At 42.0% G+C, this 26,591-nt stretch overlaps 1 protein-coding gene across 5 annotated transcripts in view; it reads right to left on the bottom strand.

The window, feature by feature from the left end:
* GRB10 (growth factor receptor bound protein 10) overlaps positions 1 to 26,591 on the bottom strand; it is a 332,636-nt gene that overhangs the window by 21,597 nt on the left and 284,448 nt on the right. For all 5 annotated transcript variants that reach the window (XM_083377121.1, XM_083377119.1, XM_083377123.1 and 2 more), the window contains 5 exons: positions 22,690 to 22,827; positions 15,451 to 15,561; positions 8,956 to 9,054; positions 5,475 to 5,552; positions 4,508 to 4,624 (listed from right to left, as the gene is read on the bottom strand). In XM_083377121.1, the coding sequence (XP_083233247.1) occupies positions 4,508 to 4,624; positions 5,475 to 5,552; positions 8,956 to 9,054; positions 15,451 to 15,561; positions 22,690 to 22,827 (543 nt within the window). The remainder of the gene's footprint in view (positions 1 to 4,507; positions 4,625 to 5,474; positions 5,553 to 8,955; positions 9,055 to 15,450; positions 15,562 to 22,689; positions 22,828 to 26,591) is intronic.

Raw genomic sequence — 26,591 nt, 5'->3', positions numbered from 1 at the left:
GCAACCGCAGAAAGAGGTGGGCCAAGCTTAGGCCATCTGACATCATTCTGACTAACTTGCAAAACTCCTGAGTTGCTGTCAAAGGCAAGGCCACCTTGGTCATCAAGTTCAAGGGGTTTTCGTGGGCCCTGGATGTCATTGTGGTGGAGGGCCAAAGAATGAGCTTTATAGGGCTTGATTGGTTTGATGCTCTGGGCATCCAAGTCACTGGAATCCACCAGACACAAGTGGCGAACTTGGCATCAGTATGTGAGGAGTTTGCGCATGTTTTTGACACAAGCCTGGGAGAGCACAAGGGCCCTCCGATAGCCTTTAAACTTGATCCTGAAATAATGCCTATTAGGATCAAACCCTGTAGAGTGCCATTTGCGCTTAAACATAAAATTGATGCAGAGCTGGACAAGCTAGTCAGCCAGGGGGTACTACAGCCCATAGATGGGGGTGAATGGGGAAACACCAATTGTAACACCACTTAAGGCCAATGGGAAGGTCAGAATTTGCACTGATTACAAGTGCACCATAAATAGAGCACTTAAGCAGCATGCGTACCCAGTACCAGTCATCAGCCACATCTTGGCATCGCTGCAAGGGGGCACTGTGTTTACTAAATTAGATTTGGCACAGGCCTATCAGCAGATACATGTGGACGAGGCCACAGCAGCTGCACAAACTATTGTAACACAGAGAGGTGCTTTTAAAGTCAAATGCCTTCAAAAGCCTGGGATTTTTCAAGAAGTCATGGAGTGTATACTCAAGGGCATTCCAGGGGTTTACCCCTACTTTGACGATGTGCTCATGAACAGTAAGTCAACTGGGGTGCTTGCAACGAGGCTCAAAGCCATCCTTCAATGGTTCCACAAAGCGGGCCTTAAATTGAAAAGAAATAAGTGTAACATTGGGGTCTCTTCTACTGAGTTCCTGGGATTCTGTATTGATGCTGAAGGCATCCACCCTTCCAAGTCCAAGCTGAAAGCCATTCAGCTGGCACATAGCCCCAGGTCAAAAGGAGAGCTTCAGGCATTCCTGGGTTTTCTTAATTTTTACCATGCGTTCCTTCCTATACCGGCAGAGCCATTATACCAGCTCTTAGACCAAGGTTCACGAAAACAGTTTTAAGGCAGTAAAATCACTACTGTCCTCCAATTCAGTGCTTACACACTTTAAATAATCATTGCCTGTATGCATTGCATGTGACGCTTCTCTTATGGGGTGGGGGCTGTTTTAAGCCATTTGGCAAGTAATGGGACTCAAGTCTCGATTGCCTATTATTTAAGGACATTGTCCTCAGCTGAGTGCAATTACGCTCAAATTGACAGAGGCCTTGGCCACTGTGGCCAGGGTGAAGAAATTCCATGATTACTTGTATGGCAAGGAATTCACGGTCTTCACTGACCATAAGCCACTGTTGGGGTTATTTACTATAGATAGGCAGACACCTCAAATACTGTCCCCTAGGATGTTAAGATGGTCCATTTTTAGGTTAGCCTACAGCTATAGGCTGATTCACAAACCCGGCAAAGACATGGGCCATGCAGATGGCCTTAGCAGGTTGCCATTTCCACAGGTAGAGCCAGATCCAGATCCAGCAGCTCGCATTTTGTCAATTCAGGATTTGCCTGAATTTTCCCTCCATGCTGGGGATGTGGCTGCAGAAACTGCTACAGACAAGGTTTTAAGCAGAGTCTTGTCATGGATTCACACTGGGTGGCTTGAAAACAAGTTCCAGAGCTACTTCACACGTAGACACAAGCTTTCAGCTCACAAGGGTTGCATCTTATGGGGAGCAGGGTTATTGTCCCCAGTTCATTAAGGAACCATGTGCTTCAGTCTCTGCATGAGGGACATCCGGGCATAGTCTGGATGAAGGCATTGGCACAAAGCTACCTATGGTGGCCAGGGTTAGATAAGGCTATTGAGGCCCAAGTATGCGGGTGTTACACTTGTCAACAGTCCAGACCAGAAATGCCACATGCTCCTGTCCACAGATAGGAGGAAACTCATACACTCTGGTCAAGAATTCACATTGACTTCACTTTCAGGGACAGCTATTTTTGATAGTGGTTGACAGCCACTCTAAATGGTTGGAAGTAATTTCTATTGCAATTATGACTATTGCTAGGACCATCCAGGTGCTTAGAAAGCTTTTTGCAACACACGGGCTGCCAGACGTCATACTCTCGGACAACGGGGCCTAGTTCACAGCAGCAGAGTTTCAAGCCTTCTTGAGGACTAACCTTATAAGGCATGCAACATCGGCTCCCTTTCACCCCTCAACTAATGGACAGGCCAAATGTATGGTCCGCACTACAAAGGAGTCACTCAAGCGGATACCGGAGATTGGCAACATAGGCTGGTTGATTTCTTGCTTTACCAACACACTATGCAACAGGCAAGAGCCCAGCAGAGCTTCGCTGGGGAAGAAGGCTCATCACAAAACTGGACAGGTTGTATCCTGACCAGGTGGCAGCAGACACCTCATGCCCTAAGGCTCCAAGGGGGTTGCAAGTGGGTGATGGGGTGTGGGCCCGGAATTATGGGCATGGGAACTTGTGGGTGTCCGGAAAAATTGTCAAAATCTCGGGCCCTCTTTTGTACAAGGTGGCTCTGGATGGGGGGGCAAGTCGTTCACTGCCACACTGATCAGCTGCGGAAGCGGTTTGCAGAGCGGCCACAAAGCAAAGACCTCACGACAGGTCCGCTCCTAGAGCAAGAAACCAGCAATGTAACAGAGCAGTTCACTCTTGCAGTCAGTACTATGGGGAGGTGATCGTAGACGGACACAGTCTGGGAGTGCAACATGGGTCCCCTGATGGGGAAAGTCAACTCAAACAAGACAGCCGCTGTGCTAACTGCTTCTTCCTTGGACTTTGGTCTCAGCTAACCTGGAATGGCCAGCCAAAGGGACTCGAGTCAATCCAACTCTCATGAACTCATGAGTCCTGGTCTACCTAGCATGGCAAGCAAGCTGGTGGACTGGGAGTTGCCTGGATCCCCCAGGTGGTCTGCAAGGTCGCACAGACCACCACCATATTTGCAAGACTTTATTCTCAAATAATATTAAGAATGTGTGCCCATTCTAGGGGGGAGGGGTGTAATGTATTGGGATTTTAGTTGAACTGCTTTCACGTGTCTTTTGAGTGCTGCTTAAGGTTGCTCAATTGAGGTGTCTGTGTAATGGTCACTGACTAGCCAGACAAGCAGTCTTCCAAGAAGATCATTGGATGATTTGGGGTGGGAATGGGTTCCTTTAAACCTATTGGGCGCTGCCTAGTGGCCAACCATATAAGTAGCTATGCAGAAGCCTCTGATTCAGTTCTGTTCCTGTTTGCCTCAATAAAGCAATGTTCCTGTTTGCAACCTCTCACCACGCTTCCTGCCTCCAAAGAATTCACTACAAAACAAAAGCTATGAAACTCACTGGAAAAACATACATTTCTCTCTAGTAGAAAGGCAGGATAAAACCAATTCATAGAAAGCAAATAATACTATTTTGAATATCCATTGGTATGAATAGTAGAAATGGTGATTCTGCAATCATTTATAGGAAAAACAATATATAAGAGGCAATTTGATATATAAGTTGATATTTTATATATAATATATACAGTAACTATGTTGGTATATAAGATTACATAATGACATAATTAATTAATTATTGAGTCAGTTTGGCTTAATGATAAAAGTGTTGGCCCAGAAACCAGTTCTAGGCTTGAGCCAATCACTCTCTCTCAACCCAACCCAACTCACAAGATTGTTGTTGTAGGGAAAATAGGAGAAAGGAGTTCTGCTTTGAGTTGATCAAAAATAAATACATAAAAAGTCAAGACAATAACAATATTTTTCTTCCATACACAAGAACTTCCTCTTGTTTCACTAATAAGCCAAAGACCAGAACATTAGATATTCACTATCTAAGAATGGAGATGTGGTAGGGTAGATTGAAGAAAAAAGCCTCTCAATAATATGATCAATGAAAGAACAGGATAAAAATATCTGTACCTCTCTATATCCATTGCCCCTTCATTCAATTAGTGCATGAAGCAGGCATAGCCTGATATCTTTTCCTTAGATAGTAGATTCAGCCCATGTTCATCTTCTTAACATGAAAACTTTGAATGAAAGGCAAGTGTAAAATGCCACCCAAATGATTGTAATGGTTTTCCAATTAACATTCTCACATCACAGGAATCACACCCAGAAATGTCATTACTTTCGCATTACTAATAGACATTTGAAGAACACTAACAGTGACATAGAAAATCATGTCTTTCTTCAATCACATTTCAAATTCCTTTAAAGACATAACCACAGCACCATAGCTGATTTTATATTACATTTGTTCTCCAACTCTTTTGCAGTCATATGACTTGGAGTTGTTTACAATCCAAGATACAAGACATATTGTAAGAGATTAAAACAATAATGAAGTGCTCTTCTAACCTGTGATTGTTTCACATATATGTTTATAAAGGTTTGCCAATCAGCAAAGCAGAATGCAATATCTTACCCTCCATGCATGGCCTTCTTCCAAGGCTGCACATTGTGCTTCTTCTGGATTTTCAATCACTCTTCCAATTTGTCCAGAAAAATCCATTGCTACTAAGGAATTTTCAGAAACACTTCTCTGAAAGATTTTTTAAAGCATCATTAAAATAAAAATAAAATAAAAACTGAAATCCTAGAAAAATAACATCTGGGCAGTATATATATAATAACTGATGATATGACTGCTATCACTCAATCAAAGGAAAATTTGATGAAATAAATCAAGCAAACATTAAACCATGGGTAGGGAAACTGGTTCCCAATGACCCAAACAGCATATTATGTTTCTGTAATTCAGAACAGTTCTCCAACTTAATTAAAATAAATTCCACAAGACAAAGAATAGAACAGTGTTTCTCAACCTCAGAACTTAATTTATATGGACTTCAACTCCCAACATTTCCAAGCCAAAAACACTGAAATGAAATTCTGTTCTAATCACTCCCTGACAAGACAGACAATAAAATTCTGAGATAAACAGCAGAGTTGAACATCTAGTGATCTCATTTATTGGTATATAAGTTAGGAGTAGTTAGGCAAATTGTATTTGCATTGTAATCCCATCCTTTAGTGCACTTTACATATTATTTCATTTTACTGATTTGTGATGTTCTTTTTTACTTCTTTGGTTTCCTTATGATGTAACAGGATTATCATTCTGATTCTATAAGAGTAGGGAGTGTTTCTCAACCTTGGTAAGGTTAAGATGAGTGAATTTCAATTTCATGCTGGCTGAGGAATACTGGGAATTGAAATCTACACATTCTGAAATCCACATATCCTAAAATTGCCAAAGTTGAGAAAAAAATGGTGGAGGAAATGTCAGGACTGGATAGTTAAAAGCTAGTTTCTATTATTCACTGAGAAAAGGCCACTTGAACTCCTGCTTATATATTACACAAATAATCTCTGTACTTAAATTAACTTACCACAGGAGTGGCGAAGTGAGGAAGCAGATTGTTTCTCTGTTGTGGAATTCTATAATTTTGGTATAGCAACATCCCATACTGAAAAATGGAGAGAGAAAAAAATCATCTGTTTATTTGTTCAGATTGTGACCATGTTTTTTTTTTTGGCTTGGCTTAAATCACAGACTTCGACTTAGGAATTCTGTTCAGTTTTCAGTTTCTTCTGAGAAAGGCAACTGCAGTAAAAGAATACCCCCTCTATAGAAATAGAGGTAGCAGAGTAGAGCATTCATGCTGAAATCTGCAATATTTTACCACTGAATACATAGAAGCTGATTATATCATAGAAGAAATACTGTCCTATATTTATTAGATTTATAGAACTTAAACAATGTGGCATACAACAAAATAAATAACAACAAACAAAAACAAGTATGTAGTTTTAAAAAATATACTCAATATCTAAAATATAACATGGCAACCAAACAGAGATGGGGCCTAGAGAGCTGTTGGAGGTCCAGCCGGTCTGAATCCAACTGATTGCGACTAAGGTCCTCTATGAGGTCTTATCTCGCGGCGATGAGGACTGCAAGGTCTAACTACTTTGCTACCCTCATCGTGTCCGCAGATAATTGCCCAGCCGCCCTGTTTAGGGTGACCCGCTCCCTCCTTAATCAGGAGGTGAGGGAGGAGCCCTTGCAGGTTCGTGCCGAGGAGTTTAGCCAACATCTGTCAGACAAAATCGCTCAGATCCAGACCGGTTTGGACTCCGACTGGGCAGAGTCTGACGGTGAGGACATGGGTGGTCTTGGTGATGTCATCTGTGAGGAGTTCGATCCTGTGACTCTGGAAGAGGTGGACAGGATTATGGGGAAGCTGAGGACCCTTGCCCCTCCTGGCTGGTTTATGCGGCTCGGGAGGGGACACGAGGCTGGCTTCAGGCAGTGATAACTTCTTCTTTGAGTGAAGGCAGTTTTCCCGCCGCCTTGAAGGAGGCGGTGGTGAGACCCCTCCTCAAGAAGCCTGCCCTGAACCCAACTGTTTTAAACAACTATCGTCCGGTCTCCAACCTTCGCTTTCTTGCTAAGGTTGTTGAGAGCATGGTGGCGCATCAGCTCCCTTTGTTCCTGGAGGAAGCTGATTATCTGGACCCGTACCAATCGGCCTTCAGGCCCGGGCACAGCACGGAGACGGCATTGGTCGCGCTGGTGAATGATCTCTGGCGGGCTCGGGACAGGGGTTGTTCCTCTGTCCTAGTCCTATTAGACCTCTCAGTGGCTTTCGATACCATGGTATCTTACTGCAGCGCCTCAGGGGGTTGGGAGTGGGGGGCACTGTTCTCCAGTGGTTCTCCCCCTACCTCCTGGGCCGCTCGCAGTCAGTGTTGACAGGAGGGCAGAGGTCGGCCTCGAGGCCTCTCATTTGTGGAGTTCCTCAGGGGTCAGTCCTCTCGCCTCTCCTGTTCAACATCCTGTTCAACTGGGTGAGATCATTCGTGGTTTTGGGGTTGGGTATCATCAATATGCTGATGATACCCAGCTTTTCATCTCTACCCTAAACCATCCCAGTGATGCCCTCGATGTGATGTCCCGTTGCCTGGAGGCGGTTCGGGTCTGGATGGGGAGGACCAGGCTTCGGCTCAATCCCGACAAGACTGAATGGTTGTGCATGCCAGCATCTCAGGAAATTCAGATTGTTCCATCTCTAATTATGGGGGGGTGAGGTATTACCCCCCGTAGATAGGGCTCGCAACTTGGGTGTCCTCCTAGATTCACAGTCTCCTTGGAAGATCATATAGGAGCTGTGATTAGGGGGGCCTTTGCCCAGGTTCACCTGGTGCGCCATTTGTGGCCCTATCTGGACCAGGATGCCTTGCGTACAGTCACTCATGTGCTCGTGACCTCTCATTTAGACTACTGCAATGCTGTCTACATGGGGCTGCCCTTGAGGACTACTCAGAGGCTTCAGCTGGTGCAGAATGCGGCCGCGCGAGTGGTGGTGGGGGTTTCCCGATACTCCCATGTAACACCTCTACTCCGGCATTGGCTTCCGGTTGCCCTCCGAGTGAGATTCAAGGTGCTGGTAATGACCTATAAAGCCCTAAATGGCATGGGTCCAGATTACTTATGGGAGCACCTGTTGCCGGCATCAACTTCCCTTTGTCCAGTGCGCTCCCACAGAGAAGGCCTCCTCAGGGTGCCATCGGTCAAAGAGTGTCGACTGGTGACCCCCAGGGGGAGGGCATTCTCTGTGGGCATGCCAGACCTTTGGAACCATTTACCGGTTGAGCTCCGGATGGCTCCTGACCTTCGCTCCTTCCACCGTGACCTAAAAACTTACTTATTTGAACAAGCCAGCCTGGTCTGATGGGTTTGGGGTATTTTAATATTAATTTTATTAATCTTTACTGTTATTGGGCTACATTATTTAATTCTTTCTTAACTTTTCTACATTGTATTTTTATTGTATTTATTGCCCTGTACACTGCCCTGAGTCCTTTGGGAGAAGGGTGGTATAGAAATTAAATTATTATTATTATTATTATTATTATTATTATTATTATTATTATTATTATTATTATTATTATTATTATTATTATTATTATTATTATTATTATTATTACCAACAACCAAAAGAGGACTCCATTCAATTAGACCCCAATGGTTAGGTTTCCTCAATTATTCTCTTTTGTTTTTAGCTCATCTTGTGTTAAAAAGGTTTGCAGTCTCAGAGTTAAGTCAATCAATCATTCAATCAGTTGAACTTGGGTGCTCTGTCAGTGAAGGCTTTTAGAAAAGACTGGACAACCATTTGTCAGGAAATGTATAGGATTTCCTGCTTGATCAGGGGGTTGGACTAGAAGACCTTCAAGATCCCTTCCAATTCTGTTATTCTGTTATTTCTTCATACCATTCTCAAGATATGGCTATTGTTTTTATTATTTTCCCAATCCAGAGCAATACAGATAATCCTTGTTTAATGACTACAACTGGAGTCTGCAACACTATTGCTAAGTGAATTACTTTTTAAGTGGTAAAACAATGAACTGGAATGTGCATTCCAGTTTAAAACTGACAAAGTTGGATGCTGGGATAATTAACAATAAGGAAATTACATTCCCTTATTGTTAATTCATTCATTGGGTTGGAAGAGTTTACATGACAGTAAATCTCTTCACTCATTCATTCAAACATTTATTGTTTTTTGCAGTGTATAAGTTGTGTTTTCTAGAACTTGGTTTTAAAATGGTCCCAAGGTTAACTTTGTTCCGTCTAATTCTTGCCATATCCTATCTCTGCTTCATTATTATACCTACACCCTATTTCCTATATGTGGATATTTATTTGTCTCTTGAAGTTGTGTTTCCCTGAAAACAAATAAATAAAATGGTTTCTTAAAAAGATCTTAACTGTGCCTGAGTCCATATGAAAGATGAATGCAGGACCTCAAATCGCACACACAGGCTACCAGAAATATGAACTACCCCATGGTTAACCAGTACCTTGAGCAGTCTAAAGGCAGTCATCCAACATGTTCTGCTTTGTTCATCCTCAGCACACAGCAATCTCAATTCTTTAGTTTCATTCCTTACTCTGTTGGGCTACAGAACAAACAACAAAATATTAATTCTGTCTTTCATCTATGAAATTAATTTACAGTTTAGGTGTAGTATACAAATCCTAAACATTTGCTATATTGTAGATCATTTCAGAGTGTCAGGACCCACCCCAATCCACGTCTTAGGAAAGAAAGAACTCTTGGAGCCAGGATTGTCCAAGAAGGAGCTTTTACTAAAACATGATTGTTAGTGGAAATACTAGACAGGATCTGAAACTGTGTTACCAATTGGTACTTTTAAATTGTCCCCGAGTGAAATCCCCTCCCTTCAGTCCCTTTGGTCAGTCCCAGATCAATTAAAGTTCAGGTGTCAAAAACTTCCATGGGAAAAGAAATCTTCCATGCCTCTACGCCATTTACTTCCTCCCTTTCAGATTCTAATCGGAGATACAAACCAGATCTCTCCCCCCTTTCTTTGTTCTTCTCAGTTTAAAGGTTCTTCCCCTGCTCTGATGATGCCTACAGGCAGACTGAATAAACAACCTTGCATTAAATGCATAGAGATGGCCAATTAACATCTTCTCCTGTCCTCCTTGGAGAAATGGCAGAATCCAGTGAGGGTGTAAGATTTTAGAACATACATATAGAGATTTATGAATGGGATATAAATGGATTCTGACAGTCTGCTCTCCTTAAAAGAAAGATAGGCCCATCTGTAGAGAGAACAAAATATAAATGTTAGCCCGGTTTGTTCAGATATTCTGTATGAAATTTCTTAAGCAACTTTGGTGCTTTAATGTGGTGTTTATTGACTCACTCATTTTCTGAGGAGGGGAGATGTTTCCAAGCTACTAGATATTGAATTGCTCCATGGTGTTTCCTGGAATCTAGGATTTCCTTCACCTCAAAGTGTTGTTCTCCTTCCACCATGATGGGAGGTGGTGGTGGTGGGGTTTTTGTTCATAGGGGTGACTGTTGTTCTCTCTTTAGCAAACTGCAGTGAAAAATTGGATGTACTTGTCTAAGATATTTGGGTAGACCTAATTCAACTGTTACTGGGTTTATGATTCTTTTAATTGGAAAAGGTCCAATATATTTTGGTTCGAGTTTTTTACAGGGTTGTAGTGATTTAAGGTATTTTGTGGATAAATATACCATCTCTCCCACCCTGAATGGTATGGGATCAACTCTTTTTTTGTCCGCCTGTGCCTTGTATGCTTGTCTAGCTTCATCTAAGGCTTTCCTAATGATTGGCCAGATGTTTTGTAATTGAGCAATCCATTCCTTCAGTTCAGGAATTACTGGTTCATTTGAGGTTAGTTCTGGCATGGGGTTGAAACTTTGACCAGTAGCTACTTGAAAAGAAGTGTAACCGGTGCTGGAGTGAACTGCATTATTATATGCCACTTCTGCGAAAGGCAGTAGGTCAATTCAGTTTGTCTGCTGGAAATTAATAAAGCATCTTAAATATTGCTAAAGTACTGAGATAGAATTTTCACATTGACCATTCGATTGAGGGTGATGACTAGATGTCAGTCCTTGGGAACCCCTAAAATGGATAAAAATTCTTTCCAAAATGCCAACATAAATTGCACCCCTCTATCAGATATGATGCGTTGTGGTGCCCCATGCAATCTGTAAATATGCTGTACGAAATGTTTTGCTAAGGCTTTTGCGGTAGGGATCTTTTGGCAAGGTATGAAATGCACTTGTTTAGAAAACAGGTCTGTGACAGTCCAGACTACCATATTCCCGTTGCTTTCTGGTAATTCCACTATAAAATCCATGGCTATTTCTTTCCATGGGGCTGAGGGGTTCGCCACCTGTTGTAACAGTCCTGGTGATTTTCCTTGCAGCCTCTTTGCCATCACACAAATTTGACAGCTGCCCACATAGCTTTCTATGTCCTTTTTCATGGATGGCCACCAAAATTGCCTTTTAGTTAAGTGTAAGGTTTTTACAAACCCAAAATGCCCTGCTGATTTTGTATCATGGCACAGTTGCATGAAATTGATCCTCTGGGTGGCAGGTATGTATAACTTCTCACCCACCCAGGGTAGTCCATCTTTAATTGTGCACACATGTCTATTTTTCTGGAACCATTCATCACTTTCCAAAGACTTTTGGAATTCTATTCCAGTTTGGCTATCCACCTTCAGCTTCATTTCAATTTGGGCCCTGATGGTGACTGGTGCTGCCAGTTGTTGCTCAGGCACAAGTGGTTTAACGTCAGTGACCCATGTGCTGTTATATTGGGGCATGTGAGATAATGCATCCGCCAGGAAGTTCTTCCCCCCGTTAAGTGTTTGAGAGTGAAATTGAATCAGGGAAAATGTTGGGACCAGCGGGCTTGCTTAGGAGTGAGTTTCCTGGGTGTTTTTAGTGCTTCCAAATTTTTGTGATCTGTCCAGACCTGGAAGGGGATTTTATTTCCTTCCAGGAATTGGCACCATGTAAGTAATGACCATCTCACTGAAAATGCCTCTTTTTCCCACACAGGCCAATGTTGTTCTGTCTCCGTGAGTTTCCTGGATGTATATGCACATGGTTGCAATGCCCCCTGATCATTTTCCTGTAATAATACGGCTCCCACCGTTACATCGCTAGCATCTGCCTGTATTACAAAAGGTTTATCGGGATCTGGGTGTCTCAGGACAGGTTCAGCAGAAAAAAGTCTCTTTAGCCTCTCAAATGCTGCTTGACATTCCATTGTCCACTTCAGAGGCTGGCTGGGTTTCATGGGGGACTCCCCCCTTCATTTTCAACAAGTTTGTGAGGGGCATGGCTATTAGAGCAAATGAAGGGATGCACTGGTGGTAGAAATTTGCAAACCCCAGGAAGCTTTACAATTGCTTCTGTGTGTGTGTGGGGGTGCCCATTCTAATACTGCCCTGACTTTCCCAGGGTCCATTTCGATGCCCTCTGGGGATATGCGATATCCCAGATAGTCTATTCTTTCCTGGTGGAATTCACACTTCGATAATTTAGCATATAGGTGGGCAGCCCGTAACTTTTTCAGGACTGCTCTGACTAGTTTGATACGTTCTTCTTTCGTCTCAGTGAAGATAAGGATGTCATCTAGGTACACCAGGACCCCCTTATATAGGTGCTCTCTTAGCACGTTATTAATTAATTGCATAAAGACTGCAGGGGCCCCTTGAAGTCCAAATGGCAGTACTTTGAACTGGTAGCAACCCATTGGGAAGTTGAATGCAGTCTTCCATTCATCTCCTTCCTTAATCTAATGCGCTAATATGCTTCCCTCAGGTCTAGTTTAGTAAAAATCCTTCCTTTTGATAGGTGGGATAGCATATCCTTCATTAGGGGTAGGGGGTACAGATTACATTCACTAATTGTGTTCAAATTTCTATAATCCACACATAAGCAAAAAGAACCATCCTTCTTCTCCCTGAACAGGACCAGGGCGGCCACTTTGGGTTTGGCAGGCTCAATAAATCCTTTTTCTAAGTTTTTCTTTATGAATCTTTCCATCTCTGCCATTTTCTTTGGGCCCATGGCATACATCCTGGGCTTTGGGAGTTTTGCCCCGGGTTTGAATTCTATAGCGCAGTCTGTGGGGTGGTGGGGGCGAAGCTCATCTGCCCGTTCCTCACTGAAAACTTCAGCAAGGTCCCTGTATTCCTCCGATATTTCTGGTGACCCCTTCTCTTCCCCCACCAATGCTGACTCCTCTCTTTGGGTTGAGGGGGTACTTTGGGGTTTTAAGCTCCTAGGCTCCCCCTCTGGGAAGTTGAGTTCTGCTGTCCTCCAATTTATCCTGGGGTTCCATTTCTTCAGCCATTCCAGTCCTAAAATCATTGGGCATTCCATGCCTGGGGCCACTACAAATGTTATGTCTTCCTCATGAGATCCCAGGGACAGGTGAATTGATAAAGTGGCTAGGGTAGCTGGTCCCCCTGCTATTAACCCATCTAATTGGCTAAAGGAGATTGGTTGTTTTAGTCTCCTCACTGGGATGCTGAATCTCCCCACCAGTGTTGGGCTGATAAGGCAGCAGGTGCAACCAGAGTCTATTAGGGATTTACTTTGATGGCTTCAGGCATAGAGGAAGCTAATATAGTCACTGTCTTAAGGATGGGTGGAATGGATTCACTTACCACTGGTTCTCCCTGTGAGCTGTCTTCCAAGGTGTCCACCGCCCCTGCGGTGTAGGCCGGAATCCAATCCCAGTTCTTGGCAGGGGTTGTGGACTCTACAGCCTCTGTCCCCTTCATGGAAGAATCTTTTGGGTTGCTTTGGGACTTCCCTAGCTTCCTGGAGGGTGATACCTCTGTTTTATGCTGGGGGGCTTTTGAGTGGCATTCTGCGGTGCGGTAGCCCTCTCTCCTGCATTTGAAACAGCCTGTTGATTTTTTAGCTGTGGCTGGTGGTGTTTCCCCCTCACATGTTTGCTCGGATGGTGGGCAGGCCCATGGTTTTCCTCGGCGGTGCCTCTTTAGTAGGTCTATTTCCGCTTCCTCTGCAAGGACATACCAGTCATCAAGATGGTGTGGGTCTCCTTGAGGCACGCAAGCATCATACAAGTCATAGTTTAGCCTGTCTTTGAAATGGCTAAGGAGGATATCTTCTGACCAGTTCAGCTTGCTGGCAATGGCTCAGAATTCTAGGGTATATTCAGCCACCGCCCGTCTGCCCTGCCTCACCGTTTTAATTCTTTCCCGGGCCTTATGATCAGCCAAAGGATCCTCAAACCACCGCCTCAAGGATGACATGAATCGGTTGAAGTCGTTGAGTTCTGGGGCGTTGAGTTCTGGAGTCATGCAGGTTCACCACCCAGTCTGCAGCCGGTCCATCCAGGGCAGATTGCACAATACGGATGCAGGCTTTGTCACTGGGGATGTCCCATCTGTATTCTTCCATATAGCTGAGGACTTGGGTTAGGAAAAACCCCAAGTGTGGTGGCTCACCCCTGAATTTTGCTTCCAGGGGTGGAAGTCTTTGAATGGATTGTTGTCTATGCAGCGGGCGGTATTGCCCCTCATCCTGATTCCGGTCTGTGGTTCTGGGGGGGATACTACTGAGGCAGCAACTCCTGTTCCAGCAGATGGCCCTGGTGTTCCAGGTACCAGATCCCCCCCCCACTGTCTCTCCAGTTGCTGCCTCAGGTGCTTCTGTAGCTGCAGTACTCAGCCTTCTCCTCCCTTAAGTGAGCTAAGGGTTTTCTTCATCAGGTCAATAGCTTTCTCTAGCATCCTCTGGTCTTCACTGACATGCAGGGAGCTCTCCATCTCCTGCCTCCATTCAGGTTGGTGGTTGCCCCGCCTTAGGATCACTTTCCTCAATGCCTTTTCCCACTCACTTTTCCTTCCAACGCCCATCGACCACCGGGGTTTTCGGTCGTGTTGCTCCACCATTTCTTCCCCGGAGGAATATGATGCTTCAGCTTCTGACCGTTGCTGGGATTTCATTTGGAGGGAAAACTCCCTTTCCATGGGGCTTTCCTCCTCTCTTGCTTCATCGTCAGACATTGTATTTATTGCAAAGTCCCCCGGTAAGGTTTTCTCTTCCAGGTTGACTCTTACAGCAGATCCTGTCTAATGTCAAGACCCACCCCAATCCACGTCTTAGGAAAGAAAGAACTCTTGGAGCCAGGATTGTTCAAGAAGGAGCTTTTACTAAAACATGATTGTTAGTGGAAATACTAGACAGGATCTGAAACTGTGTTACTGGTACTTTTAAATTGTCCCCGAGTGAAAGCCCCTCCCTTCAGTCCCTTTGGTCAGTCCCGGATCAATTAAAGTTCAGGTGTCAAAAACTTCCATGGGAAAAGAAATCTTCCATGCCTTTACGCCATTTACATCCTCCCTTTCAGATTCTAATTGGAGATACAAACCAGATCTCTCCCCCCACTTTCTTTGTTCTTCTCAGTTCAAAGGTTCTTCCCCTGCTCTGATGACGCCTGCAGGCAGACTGAATAAACAACCTTGTATTAAATGGATAGAGATGGCCAATTAATATCTTCTCCTGTCCTCCTTGGAGAAATGACAGAATCCAGTGAGGGTGTAAGATTTTAGAACATACAAATAGAGATTTATGAATGGGATATAAATGGATTCTGACACAGAGTGTTCATATAAATTGAGAAATGTCTGAATAGACATATAGGCTTTATCTCCTTTTTGAAAAAATCCAGGTAAAGTCTGAAAGTTCAATAGACAATGGAAGGCATCTAATGAATTTACTGCTTTGGGAAAACTGTGAAATGAGGACCTCTATGCTCTCCATTAATATTATGCCAGCTTGGTAGCTAATAACTGCCTGCCATACTATTTGAAAACAGTCAATCTTGAATATTTTTTTTCTATCTAGGATAGAATTTAGCATAAAATTGAAATCACAATAATTTTTAAAAGTAATGGAAAAATCTGTAAAATTTAATACCATGAACCACAAATTTTGTAATATTTTAAGCCTATACCTTTATACAAAAGCCATAGTCGGTCGGTGCACTGTACATTTTTTTGCATGCTATTAATGAAAAGATATTGCTGTCTTCAAGATCAGCTAGCAATTGAAGGTGTCTTGGTTCCTGGGGAAAGAGTTGTAATAGTTAAAGAAAAGTGTCAAACCATTATTTTATATTATCTGAAAATATAAAGAACAACAAAAGGGCAATAAAAGCACACTAAATATTTCTTGGTTGTTACCTCTAGCAGCAATAAACTTGGTTAGTAATGTTATCTTCCATATATTCAAAAAACTGCTATGTGTTTAAAGACTTAGCATTTCTTCTCTATCAAATGTTAAAGTTCCTATCAAATGCTTTTAAAAATTGACTAATTCCTCACAACCTCAATTTATATTTGGGAACACTTTTTTCTGATTAACTTTTTAGATCATTCAGTGAAGTCCTGCTCCTCTACAGGTCTGAGGTTTCAGGGGTGACTTCAAAGTGATGGTAAATGGGTGGAAGGTAAGCTTCATTACAAAATGCTCATTTTTTAATAAAAAGACAATGGCAAGATGAGTTTAATTATATTTCAGATCTTATGGGTTTGCTGTGTCATATTTCTGTAGATACTTTGTATTTCCATGCTGTATTATTATTATTATTATTATTATTATTATTATTATTATTATTATTATTATTATTATTATTATTATTATTATTATTATTATTATTATTATTTTGCTCTGACAAGCCTATTTCTTTAAATAACTTCCAAGCCTATTTTGAATCATAGAACAATATGGTTGAAAAAGACCTTGGAGGACTTCTAGTCCCAAAGCAGGAATTCTTACTCCATCCTGACAAATAGCTGTTCAATCTTTTCTTGAAGACCTCCAGTGATGGAGCACCCACAACTCCTGGAGGCAAGTTGTTTGATATTGAACTTGATTCTACTTTAACTGCCTTTTAAGTCTTTCTGACATAGCAAATTTGTTTGCATAGTAAGGAAGCCCGAAAACTTAGAGGAGGGACCATTTATTGACTGTATTGCTTAAAAGAGTAGCTTTATTGATCCACAAAGGCAGAATCATCATATTTATTCAAGAAACTGACAAATTTGGATTAAACAGGAAATGATGGAGTACCAGGCAGAATAACTGAATTATCTTACAAAAGATAAATGTATCTTTGAAGATTTCTATGTAGAACTTTGAACTCATTCCCAGGGATAAATTATGGACAAAACTGGAGGCCACTACAATTGGTCGGCATCTTCTATTTTTAAATTCAGCAGATTTATATAAATATATCTCTGTAATATATTTGGGATATTTAATTTGTCTCACTCTAATGGCCAGGGGCTAAACAGAAATGCTGTTAATGCTTCTTCTATTTTTTAATTATATTAAGACAGTCAGACAAATTTAGATTTTACTAATCCAACTAACAAATAAACATCTCTCTGTGCCACAATGTTACAACCTCGTGGTGTTTGTTTCAATTACACTAGGGCAGACATGTCAAACACAAGGCCTGGGGGCCGAATCCGGCCTGCAAAGTGGTTTCATGTGGCCTGTGAAGCCATCCTGGAAACAGTGAGGGAACAGCCCCCACTGCCTTGGCCCTGGCCCAGAGACCCTCCTTCTGCCAGACACCCTCAGATCTGTCCCACTCCTGCCCAGGCCCCCATAGGCACCCTTGATGCGAACGATGTAGAGCTGGCCATGCCCACCCAGTAGGTCATATGCACTCTAGCCATGCCCACCCAGTAGGCCACGTCCATCCTGGCCATACCCACCCGGCCCCTTGAGGGCAACCACAATGCTGATGTGGCCCTCAATGAAATTGAGTTTGACACCCCTGCACTAGGGAGTCTGGAAAGATCCTTTCAATTCTCACCTTCTGCTGACCAGTGAAGTAGAGTAGAGTAGAGTAGAGTAGAGTAGAGTAGAGTAGAGTAGAGTAGAGTAGAGTAGAGTAGAACAGAACAGAATAGAATCTGGAAGGGGCCTTGGAGGTATTCCTATCCAGGCCCCTGCTTAAGCAAGAGAACCTATACCATCTCAGACAAGTAGCTGTCCAGTCTCTTCTTAAAAACCTCCAGTGATGGAGCACCCACAACATCTGAGGGCAAGTTGTTCCACTGGTTAATTGTTGTCACTGTTAGGAGTTTCTCCTTAATTTCAGGTTGCTTCTCTCTTTGATCAGCTTCCAACCATTGTTTCTTGTCCTGCCCTCTTGGTGCTTTGGAGAATAATTTGACCCCCTGTTGTTTGGGGCAGCCCCTCAAATATTGGAATACTGCTATGACGTCACCCCTGTTTCTTCTTTTCTTTAGACTAGCCAAACCCAAGTCCTGCAGCTGTTCTTTATATGTTTTAGTCTCCAGGCCTTTGATCATCTTAATCACTCTTCTTTCCACTTTTTCCAAAGTCTCAACACCTTTTTTGTAGTATGGTGACCAAAATTGGTGGCAGTATTCCAGGTGTGGTTTCACTAGGGTTTTATAAAGCGGTACTAATACTTCACATGATCTTGATTCTATGCCTCTTTTTATACAACCCACGATTTTATTCACTTTTTTGGCAGTGGCTGCTGTACACTGCGGGCTCACAGTCAAATGATCATCCACTAGGACTCCAAGGTCCCTCTCACAGTTACTGTTTTTGAGACAGGTCTCCCCTAATCTTTACTTAAACCTTTCATTTTTCTTGCCTAAAAGTAAAACTTTGCTTTCCTCCACATTGAAACTCATTTTCATGGATAGAACCCATTGTTCAAGTTTGTCAACATCTTTTTGGATCCTGAGTTTGTCTTCTGGGGTGTTGGCTATTCCTGCCAGTTTAGTGTCATCTGCAAATTTGATGAGTTCCCCTTCTATTTGGTATCTAAGTCATTAATGAAGATATTGAATAGTATTGGGCCTAAGACGGAGCCTTGTAGTACCCCACTCCTTACTTTTCTCCATGTGGATGTAGCACCATTGAGGACTACTCATTGAGTAGTTTGTCAGCCAGCTACAAATCCATCTGCTGGTGATGTTGTCTATTCCACCTTTTTCTAGCTTACCAAGCAGTAGATTGTGGTCTATTTTGACAAATGCCTTACTGAAATCTAAGTATAATATGTCCACAGCGTTTTGCTGGTTTACTAATTTGGTCACTTTATCAAAGAATGAAATAAGATTGGTTTGGCATGATCTGTTTTTAACAAACCTGTGCTGGCTACCAGTTATAATTTTGTTTGCTTCTACTTGTTCACAAATCTGTTTTCTGATTATCTTTTCCAGGATCTTCCCAAGTATTGATGTCAAACTGATTGATCTGTAGTTTCCTGGGTCTGGTTTTTCCCCCATTTCTTGAAGATGGGAACCACATCAGCCCTTTTCCAATCCTCAGGTACTTCCCCAGTGCTCCAGGTTTTTTGAAAGATGTGGTGCAATGGTTCTGAGATAACATCTGCCAGCTCCTTCAGAACTGTTCAGTAATCTGTCAGGAGCTGGTGATTTATATTCATCAAGGTCATATAGGTTTTCTCTTACCATTTTCTTGCTTATTTTAATTTTTGTTTCTAGTTCGTCTTTTGCAGTAGTTTTTTTTGGTATGTTGTACTACAATTTCTTTTTGTGTGAAGATTGATGCAAAGAATGAGTTAAGTAGCTCTGCTTTCTCCCTGTTGCCTGTTACATCCTTGCTATATTCTCTTTTATTGGACCTTCTAAAGAGAGAAAGAGTCAAGTTTCTTTGACTTTTTTCTTGTTATTAATTTGCTAAATGTTTTGTGGTTGTCATAAAACTCCAATGCCTTAAGTGGCATGTCCAGTCAAACTTTTTTTTATTGTCCTTGATTTCTGCTCCAAGTCTTTGTTCATTCTGAATCTTTGCTTTCCTAACTTTGTCTTTGCATGTTCTGGCTATCTGCTAATAATCAGCCTTAGTTACCGTATTTTCCAGCGTATAAGATGACTGGGCGTATAAGACGACCCCCTACATTTCCTGTTAAATTATAGGGTTTGGGCTATACTCGCCGTATAAGACTACCCCTCTTCCAACGCACACTAAATAAAAATTAAAAAACATCAGATTTGATTTTAATATGGTAATTTTAATTCAAATGCTTATGACATGCAGGTGCTTAGTAGGAAAACTGTCACTTATAAACATAAGGCTGTTTGTCATCAAACATGTAAACATAAAACAGTGCAAGTGGATTAAACTATAATAATAATAATAATAATAATAATAATAATAATAATAATAATAATAATAATAATTTGGAGGGGACCTTGGAGGTCATCTAGTCCAACCCCCTGCTAAGGCAGGAAACCCTATAAACCCTGTAAAAAATCACAGACTGCAGCTTCTTCTCCAATTGGTCCTGCTTTCCCTGCGCAGACTAAATGGGAGATCCGCTCCAGGTTTTCCAGCCAGCCCTGTCCCTAAATTTTCAGCACCCGGCGTATAAGACGACCCCTGACTTTTGAGAAGATTTTCATTGGTTAAAAAGTAGTCTTATACACCAGAAAATACAGTATGTGTCCCTCTTTCCTTTTTGTCTTTCAGTTTGTCTGAGAGACATTTATGCAGCCATGCTGTTTTCCTCTTGACTTTCTTGTTTTTCTTTTTCAGTGGTATTGTGCTGGACTGGGCTTTTATGATAGCATTTTTCAGAGTTTCTCATGCTTCTCAAGTTGTTTACCCCTTTAGGGTTTTCATCCATGGAATCTTTTCTAGGTTCTCTCTGAGTTTGTTAAAATCAGCTAGTTTGAAGTTTAAGACACTGGTTGAATTATTTTCTATTGTTTGTGTTTGTATTATATTGAATTCCAGTATGACACGGTCACTTTCCCTCAAGGTTCCGACAATCAACTCGCTCAACCACTTTATTAGTAAGAATTAGGTCCAGTATAGCTTTACTTCTAGTTCCCTCCTCTACCTTTTGGATGACAAAATTGTCAGCTAAGTTGGTTAGAAATATGTTTGATCTCCTGCTCACTGCAGAGTTTGTCTCCTAGCTGATATCTAGGTAGTTGAAGTCTCCCATTAACAAACGTACGTTTGTTAACTGGTTGGCAAAGAGTCCATCTATTTCTTAAGATTGGTTGGGTGGCCTGTAGTATAAACCTATGGCAATGTCACTTTCCCCCCTTTTATATGGACCATATACATTCTCAGGGGCTTTTATCTTTGATCATAGGCATTTCTGTTGATATGGAGTATTCTCTTACATATAGTGCAACTCCCATCCTCTTTTTGTAATTCTGTTTCTTTTGAACAAGTTGTATCCATCTATCTATCCATTCCAGTCATTGGTTTTATCCCACAAGGTTCCTGTAATGCCAACTATATCATATGTACTCACATGTATTATTGCTTCTAGTTCACCCTCTTTGTTCCCCAAGCTTTGAGCATTAGTATATAAGCATTTAAGACTTTTATGTCTGTCTGTGGGATGTTTCCTGAATCTCCTGATTGCTGTTTGAGTTTTTCCCTACCTCATTGTTTGATTTTTTTTCTTGGAATTTATGATTGGTTTTGTGTTCCAGAGATTCTAAAGGTAGCTCACCCTTCACCCTTAATTTTAGTTTAAATTCCTTGTAATGAGTTGGGCCAGTCTTTTTCCAAGTACATTTTTCCCTGTTTTACTGAGGTGCAGCCCATCCCTTGCCAAGTCCTTTGCATAGGAAATGCAGTCTATGATCCAGGAAACCAAAGTTTTCTTGGTTACACCAACCCTTTAGCCAGTTGTTTATTTCTAGAATTCTTTTTCCCCTCAATGGGTGTTGGCCTTTTATTGGGAGTACTGATGAGAACACTACTTGTGCTCCTAGCTCCTTAACTTTATTGCCTAGTAGCTTATAGACTCTCAATATTGTGCTCAGGTTCTTTGTTGTGTCATTCATCCCAATGTGAAGGAGGAGGAAAGGGTAGTAATCTGTGGGCCTAATTATTTTGGTTAGGTTCTCAGCCACATCTTTGATTTTTGCTCCAGGGGACAACATATCTCCCTGGATTGCATGTCTGGTCGGCAAATGGCTGACTCTGTTCCTTTGAGAATAGAATCTCTTATGACCAACATTCTCCTTCCTATTTTGGGGGTGCAATCTGAGGTGCTTTTCTGTTTATCTCAGGTGTGTTTGCTGATGCAACTTTTTAAGGGATATTTGGTGCTGATTCTTTGCTAGGTATCTGCATGTTTTCCTTGAGGGGGAGGTTGTGGGCCTGTGTATTTCCATCTATGGGGAGAAATCGACTGCTCAGTTTTAATGGGGTTGTTTCTGGTTGGGCTAGATTGGGCAGTAGGGGTTTGTTAGATGTATGCTGCTTCTGCCTTTGATTACCATGTTTCTTTCTATGTGTGACATCCCTCCATTTGGCTTCCTCCAAGGGTTTATCAATACGATCAAATCCTTTGGGAGTTATTTGTTCATTATTTGGTTCAGTTTGGGTATAGCTTTTTTGTGTAGGTTGGAGTTTGGCTCTAGATCCCTTACTTTTTCCTCTAGTACTTAACATAGTTTACATTTAATGCATGTACACAATTTGGGTGTTTTGGGGGCATAAGCACATACATGTATTGCATATCACAATATTATCAGTTGCCTCTTCCATGAGTTGAAAACCCCTCTTTTTGGTTGGTGGATGTGCTTTGCTGTTAGCCTTGTTACTTCCTTCTCTGTTTTAGGTAATTGTGCCTATTTTTTCCTATTCTTTTTTCTGCCTGTTTGTGCTCGTGTTTCTACCTTGTTATTTATTTAACCTTCTTACTAGTATATTAGTTTTATTTAACCTTTTCTTTGTTCAGTATCAGTCACTTCTTCCGTAAGTTTGTTGTTTGAAAACCCCTCTTTTTGGTTGGTGGATGTGCTTTGCACTGTCTGATGGAATCATAAAGAATATATGAAGCTTTCAAATATTTGGAATTGGTCATCTGGGCATTCATTTTGTGAAGATATTTTTTTTTAATTGCAACTGAGAATGCTCAGAGAAGAGACACTGCTATTTTCTTGTGGAAAGGGGAAGACAATACTAATGATCAGCCACAGGTTTTTCATGTGATGGTACCCAACACTGTAATTACAAAGATCACAACTCATTACAAGGATCTAATCTAAAACCTTAAGAAGCCCTTTACTGGCATTAAGTTATGCACCAAAACTAAGCTTACAATGAAATCCAGAGCACAGAGTAATTGAATTTTACACTCCAACATATTACTGACAAGGTCTTTTGCTTATCTTATTAAACTAGTCTAACTAACAAGTACCTTTGAAGACCCTTTTGTAGAGCAATAAAGTCCAGATTTTCTCAGACAACCATATAGCTTCTTCCATGATTTTCTTCCCAATTCTTTCACATGTAAAAACCCCTGAATTTCTGGACAACTGTTTGAATTTAAAAATTTCTGTTGAAGATAAAGGGAAATGTTGAATTCTACAATTACAAAGAAAGTGGTACATGCAAGAGATATTGCTTACTAATGGTTATTGTACGAATGCAAATATTTATGCTAAAAAATTTTAAAAACCCAACAGCCAGACACTTCAACAGGGAACAGATTTTCCAGTTTATTTCTCTAGAAAAATATTATCATGTAATGAATAATTCTAAAATCTACTGCTAATAAAATCACTATATTATGATCAGAAGCTATTTTGGTTGTAAATATAGAGGCATTCCAGAGATGGCCAATGCCATAACCCCCTATAACGGAGACAATAGTAGCAAGTTGCTACTCTACAATAAGCAAATCTATATAATCTATGTTGATCACACCTCCTAGTTATTTTGTTTTAAAAACAAAGCAATACACATGTTGACAAGAGATGCACTGTTCATACATCATTAGCTTCCCCAGCCTGGTATCTATATATATTAACATTTAATCTCCAAAACATTTAGTACAAAATTCCAGCCCAATATATCTTGGCAGAACCAGACTTGAAAAAACTGAACTTTGCTAGGGTTAAAAAAAAACCCTGCATATGAGACGTTGAATAGTCTCATATTAACATTTCCACAGGGTTACTGAGAACCAGTTTGATATAATGATAAGGCATCTGATTAGAAACTGAAAGATCAAAAGTTCTAATCCAAATTTGGGCATAAAGCCAGCTGGGTGACCTTGGACCAGTTACTTTTCTCAACCATAAGAAAGAGGCAATGGCAAATCACTTCTGACAAACTTGGGCAAAAATGTGCAGGGAATTACCAGGTAATCTCCAAGAACTGGACATGATTGAGCGTGTGTGCTTGAGCGCACATACACACACACACACACACACACACACACACACCAGACACAGCCAGTTTGATATGATAGTTAAGGCATGAGGCTAGAATTGGGAAAGTATGAGTTCTAATCCTGCCACAGGAACCAATTCAGCTGCTAACCTTGTGCCACTCATTCTCTCTCATAGCCTTGAAAGGGAGGCAACAGCAAACCACTCCAAAACTAAAACTAAAAGTGGATGCTAGGAGACAAGACTGATTCAAAGGCACAAAAAATAGGGAGGATGGGTATTAAACATACATACTACAGCAAGTATTTAATTATTTGTGTATATGTGTAGACACACACAAACACACACACACAGACACAGACACAGATTATATATATATGTGTGTGTGTGTGTGTGTGTGTGTGTGTGTGTTAAGTATTTGTCAAGTCTTTTTGAATACCTTGCTAGTTAAATCTTCTTTCCTGTTTCAGCCTAGCCCAAGGCTATCCGCAGGCTATAGTCACAACTTATTTATTTATTTTTTATTTTATTTTAATTCCATTTATATCCCGCCCTTCTCCGAAGACTCAGGGCGGCTTACAAGCTTAGCAGTAGCCTTCATTCTATGTATATGCCTGCTTATTAGGGCTTTCACACTTATGACAGTTCATTATTTGTGTAAATTATTCAAATTGCTAATAAAGAATTTGGGAGGCTGATATGGCCATTTCGAACTTATTTTGTTCTCATCAGTAAGTCATACCCTTTATCTGAGATTCGAACCTGGGCTAATTATATATTAGGCAGTTGTTTTAATATAAATAGATAAAGGGTATGACTGAAGCTCAGACCATGAACTTCTTGTAATGTAGCATGGTCTGGACCATGAGGGAACAGCTGACAATGGAGACTCTGTAACTCAGCTTTATTTCAGTTCTGAACAAGACAAACCCGGAGCTCTTTCAGACCCCCTTAAATACTCTAGCCAGTGTGCTTTTGACCAATCCCTGCATTGAAATATCCCGCCGAATGCTGGTCAACCAATCTGAGCATATGCCAGTGCCACCTGCTGTTGCCGGCGGCCAAGCTGTCAAATTACCTCAACTATGTACACAACACCCCTTCCCCCAATATAAGAACAATAAACACATAATAACTTGACACTGCTGTAGTGCACAAATTCTTGATTGCCTTCCACCCCTTGACCTCATGACCTTACATAGTCCTCCAGATATGCTGGTGCCTTGTGAGTCCTGCTAGAATGCCTTATAGGCTGCTCAGACCTGGCAGGCGTCAGGCCCTGGTCTTCTATGCCCCAACTGCTCTCATGAGCTAGGTTAAGTGATTGTCCACCCTGGTCCAGTGTCTCTGTGAATGGTTCAGGGTCAGTATAGGCCTCTTGCCTCTTCTGCCTACTTGCCAAGGGTTGAGGAGCAGGAAGATAAACATCAAGGTCTCTTGGTGGTGTTGGAGTGACCGGGGGCAATGGTGGTGATTGGAGGGCTTGGGCTTGCTCACGTTGCTGCTTTTCCAGGGCCCGCTTGCTTAGTTGGTCGATGTGCCTTCTGACCTGGCAGCCCCCTTCCCCCTCTGTAGTGTAAGATAATGGTCCAGTTTTGTCAACCACCACCCCTTGAGCCCACATGTCCCCAGAGCCATAGTTCCTGGCCCACACTAGTTCGCCAATGTCAAACTCCCTGGCGGGGGGGGCTGCTCCGCGTCAGCAGCCACTCTATCAGGGTGCAGTCTGTCCAACTTGGTAATGAGATGCCTGCCCCAATGCAGCTCAGCGGGGCTCTTGCCAGTGGCTGTGCATGGTGTGGAGTGTTGCGCTAGTAAGAATTGAGCCAACCTTTGGTGCCAATCACCGGTGATAATGCGTCTCAAAGTGTCCTTGGTTGTTCTCACCATTTTTTCTGCAAGGCCATTGGTTGATGGGTGGAACGGTGTGGACATGACATGCCCAATCAAGTTGGCCCTGGTGAAACTGTGGGCCATTGTCAGAGACTAACACATCTGGCAGACCATGCATAGCAAACAGCCACCTTAGCAATCCTAACAAGGGCTTGTGATCAGTAAAGATGGTGAACTCTCTACCATATAGGTAATCATGGAATTTCTTTACGCCTGCAACTAGGGCCAAGGCCTCTTTATCTATCTGGGCGTAATTCCTTTCAGCTTTTGAGAGTGTCCTGGAATAGAAAGCAATTGGTTTTTGTTCTCCATTTTCCTCTAAATGACTTAGTACTGCACCCACACCATAAGGGGAGGCATCACATGCTAAACAGATGGGCTTATTGTCAATGAAATGAGTGACTGCTGAATTGCTGGACAGCAATTGCTTAAGGCTCTTAAAACTGTTGTCATGTATAGTGGACCACTTCCAAGGGGTTTTCTTGTCCAACAATCTATGTAATGGCTCTGCAATAGTTGCCTTGTGGGGCAAAAATGAATGGTAAAAGTAGCCCCAGAAAAGCCTGTAGTTCTACCTTGTTTTTAGGCACAGGAGCCATCTTAATTGCCTTTACCTTGGAGTTGGTGGGGTGGATGCCCTGTGCATCTACCCTGAATCCTAGGAACTCCGTGGATGTCACTCCAATACTGCATTTTTCCTTCTTAAGTTTGAGGCCAGCAGCACGGAATCTACTTAACACAGCCTGCAGCCTATCTGCTAAAACTTCCTCTGACTCCCCAGCAATTAGGACGTCATCAAAATATGGACACACTCCAGGAATACCCTTCAGCGTCTTCTCCATCACTTCTTGGAAGATCCCAGGAACTACAGAGATGCCAAACTGTAAGTGGTTCACTCTGAAGGCTCCTTTGTGTGTCACTATAGTTTGAACGTCAGTTGTTTCGTGGGCAACCAGGAATTGCTGGTAGGCCTGTGCCAAGTCGAGCTTGGCAAAAATGGCACCTGACTGTATTGCTGAGAGGACGTGTTTCA

Source organism: Vipera ursinii, assembly GCF_947247035.1.
Source record: "Vipera ursinii genome assembly, chromosome: Z".
NCBI lineage: Eukaryota > Metazoa > Chordata > Lepidosauria > Squamata > Viperidae > Vipera > Vipera ursinii.
Note: the sequence above shows the minus strand (reverse complement) of the source record. Positions and strands in the feature narration are given on the sequence as shown.